Source organism: Plectropomus leopardus, chromosome 10, assembly GCF_008729295.1.
Source record: "Plectropomus leopardus isolate mb chromosome 10, YSFRI_Pleo_2.0, whole genome shotgun sequence".
Classification (NCBI taxonomy): domain Eukaryota; kingdom Metazoa; phylum Chordata; class Actinopteri; order Perciformes; family Serranidae; genus Plectropomus; species Plectropomus leopardus.
In genome coordinates this window covers 729,760-732,310 of record NC_056472.1, presented here as the reverse complement: position 1 = coordinate 732,310, position 2,551 = coordinate 729,760, and the positions used below count along the sequence as shown (strand labels likewise).

The window sequence follows — 2,551 nt, the reverse complement described above, 5'->3', positions numbered from 1 at the left end:
TAAACTTGAGTTACTGAAGTTGCTAAAACTTAGAAAGATGATGTAGTTAAACTTTTTGTTTTTAAATTGCAACAACTTCACAAAAGCTAGAAAAGTAACGTTTATTTTTCTTTTTTGAGGTAATTAGGTCTAGTTTACTAGATTTTTATAAAATCTAGTACAATTAACTTTTCAGATTTTGCAGTGTATGAGAAAAGTTAGATTTTCAGAGTGAATATGAGACTGAGTGCTTGGTTGCCCGGCGGCAGCTTCCTCTGGTCGGTCTGATCAGATCAGATTGAACTGGTGTCTTTCTGTCCCAGCAGTTCTGGGATGGAGGGCTGCGATTATCCTTTTTCAGTCCGGGTACAAAAGGAAACCGGAAAATGTGCTGTATTTGTTGTTGTTTCCGCCGTGTGCCTTCCCGCCGTCCAGTTTGACATAAATCTCGTCCCCGGAGTCCAGATGCAGGACGACGCTGTTGCTGGCGTAGTCGTAGTTCTGGTCGGCGTCCTGCGCAATGGCGCTGGCTCGGACCTGCGCGTGAAGAGATGAAGAGAAAGAGAGAGAGACAGAGAGAGAGAGAGAGAGAGAGAGAGCTGTGAACCAGCTGCACGGCCAAAAATGCGCGCTCAAATCATAAAACTCCTGATATTTGTGATATTTATGTCACAGTTCTCCACAAAACGTGAGTATTCAATTGATTTATTGGTATAAGTGGTTATCGGGGCTTCTGCAGCGTAAGTGCGTAAGTCAAGTTAGATTTCAGACCTGTTTAGACGTTATAATGCGACTCCTAATGAAGTTTAAGACGAATTTTCAGATAAGCAAACCTGCATAAATGTTTTATTTTGTTCAAGCATGGCGTTGTTTTTTGCCCAGTGAAAAAGTAAGTAGTACCTCAAATGTTGAAAAAAAACACCAAAACAATTTTAGAGTGAAACATGTGAGATTTACCTGCTTGCACTGTCATCCTAACAAGTTTAAGAGGAATTTATTAAACTGTTAAAACAAAATAAAGATGTTACCAGTCATTTTGAGATTTTACAATTCAACGTCAAAAAAACCAAAAAAACACACAATTCATTATATCCTAATTCACCTGTCTTAACATTTTTAAGACTTTTGAAAGATTACTTTAAGTCATCTTAATACAAACAAAGGTCTTACTTGAAGATAAATATATGTATGCCTTTTAAGACTGTTAAAGGATCAGTAGGAACTCTGGGATCAAATGAAGAACCGGAATCCAAACCACAGTCATGGATTTTAGACTGAGTGCGCAATTGCTCTCCGTGGCACTGTTGTGCCATGGAGCCCTGAGACACACACACACACACACACACACACACACAAACTTTGTGCATTTAGTCGTTCAATCAGCACGTGCATGTTTGCAGAGTAACATGTAGCCTACCTGTCCGTTTTTGCACAGGTCTGCCCACATGCTGGTCCCGTCTCCTCCGCGCATCAGTACATGGTAGGTGAAGTAGTAAATCCCAGACACTTGGCACGTGAACTTGCCGGTTGTGGGGTCATAGTGGTTGCCCAGGTTCGTCACAACGTCGTCGAACCTTAAAACTTCGTATCCCTCGTGAGGGTTTTTCAGACCCACATAAAAAGCGATCTTTGCGCCTCCAACAGCAGAGCCGAGCTCTCCGCCGACCTCAGTCCGCGCGGTGCCCCCTATCCCCGGGTGTCCCTTCTTTCCAGAATCCCCTCTATCCCCCGGCGGACCTCTCGGACCCGGTGGCCCCGGTTCGCCCGGCGGACCCCTCGGCCCGGGTTTGCCCGGTCGACCCGGCTCTCCTTTAGTCCCTTGAACAAAGGTCGGGGAGGGCATGGCGCTTAGGTCCTGCATGACTTCCAGAGCCGTGGCGCTGGGTTTGGTGTTGTACGGGTCACAGATCATCCGGCACGTACCCATCATCTCGTAGTGCGCGTCGGTTTTGGAAGTTTGGACCAGCAGGGGGATCGCGATGATGAGAGCCAGAACCATGACGATGCCGATCACCGCGGCGATCAGTCTCTTCCTCTGCAGAGTCCGGGAGGCGAGAGCTAAAAAGTCCGTTTTGCTTTGGGACGTAATGGTGGAGGGTGGCGGGAGCTGAGAGCCGCGGCGGAAACAGAGTGCACCGACACCGAGTTACTCAAACCCGGGGTGAGGGGACGAGAGAGAGAGAGAGAGAGAGAGAGAGAGTGACCCCGCAGCCCGGTGGAGCCCGCAGCGGTCAGTGGGTGACAAAGCCACTCGTCGTCACGCGGCTGACAGGAGAGAGATTGGTTTTGGCATCACGGCTGCACGCGGCGGATCTCCAAGTCTCCGAGCAGGAAGAGGCTTCCAGCGGTTTTTGTTGGTCTGGGAGCAGGGAGAAGAGAGTCGGGGGTTGCTGACGTAACAGGTTGAGGGCAAAGCCTGTTGCAATTTGGATTAAGACTGCAACAATAATCATGCCATCTTTATGTATGAATGATAAATCCCTCTGCATAGCCTCACGGGGAAGGATCAGGAGGCATTACTGACACTTTGAATTTCTTGCAGACACTGAAACATTTCCTCTTTTATACAGCA

The 2,551-nt window shown here is 47.5% G+C and overlaps 1 protein-coding gene across 1 annotated transcript; it reads right to left on the bottom strand.

Moving 5' to 3' along the window:
* Positions 1-336: 336 nt before the first annotated feature.
* On the bottom strand, positions 337-1,996 carry c1ql2 (complement component 1, q subcomponent-like 2). The gene is made up of 2 exons (XM_042495060.1): positions 1,397-1,996; positions 337-516 (listed from the first exon to the last, which is right to left on the bottom strand). The coding sequence occupies exons 1-2, from the start codon at positions 1,976-1,978 to the stop codon at positions 337-339; spliced, it is 762 nt and encodes a 253-aa protein (XP_042350994.1). The 5' UTR covers positions 1,979-1,996.
* Between the last annotated feature and the right edge of the window lie 555 nt (positions 1,997-2,551).

Bases quoted from the DNA above. Each gene is read 5' to 3' on its own strand.
- c1ql2 (XM_042495060.1), bottom strand. From the start codon at position 1,978: ATGGTTCTGGCTCTCATCATCGCGATCCCCCTGCTGGTCCAAACTTCC. The intron at 517-1,396 runs GTAGGCTACATG...CTTCACGCGCAG, and splicing joins ACCTGTGCAAAAACGGACAG to GTCCGAGCCAGCGCCATTGC.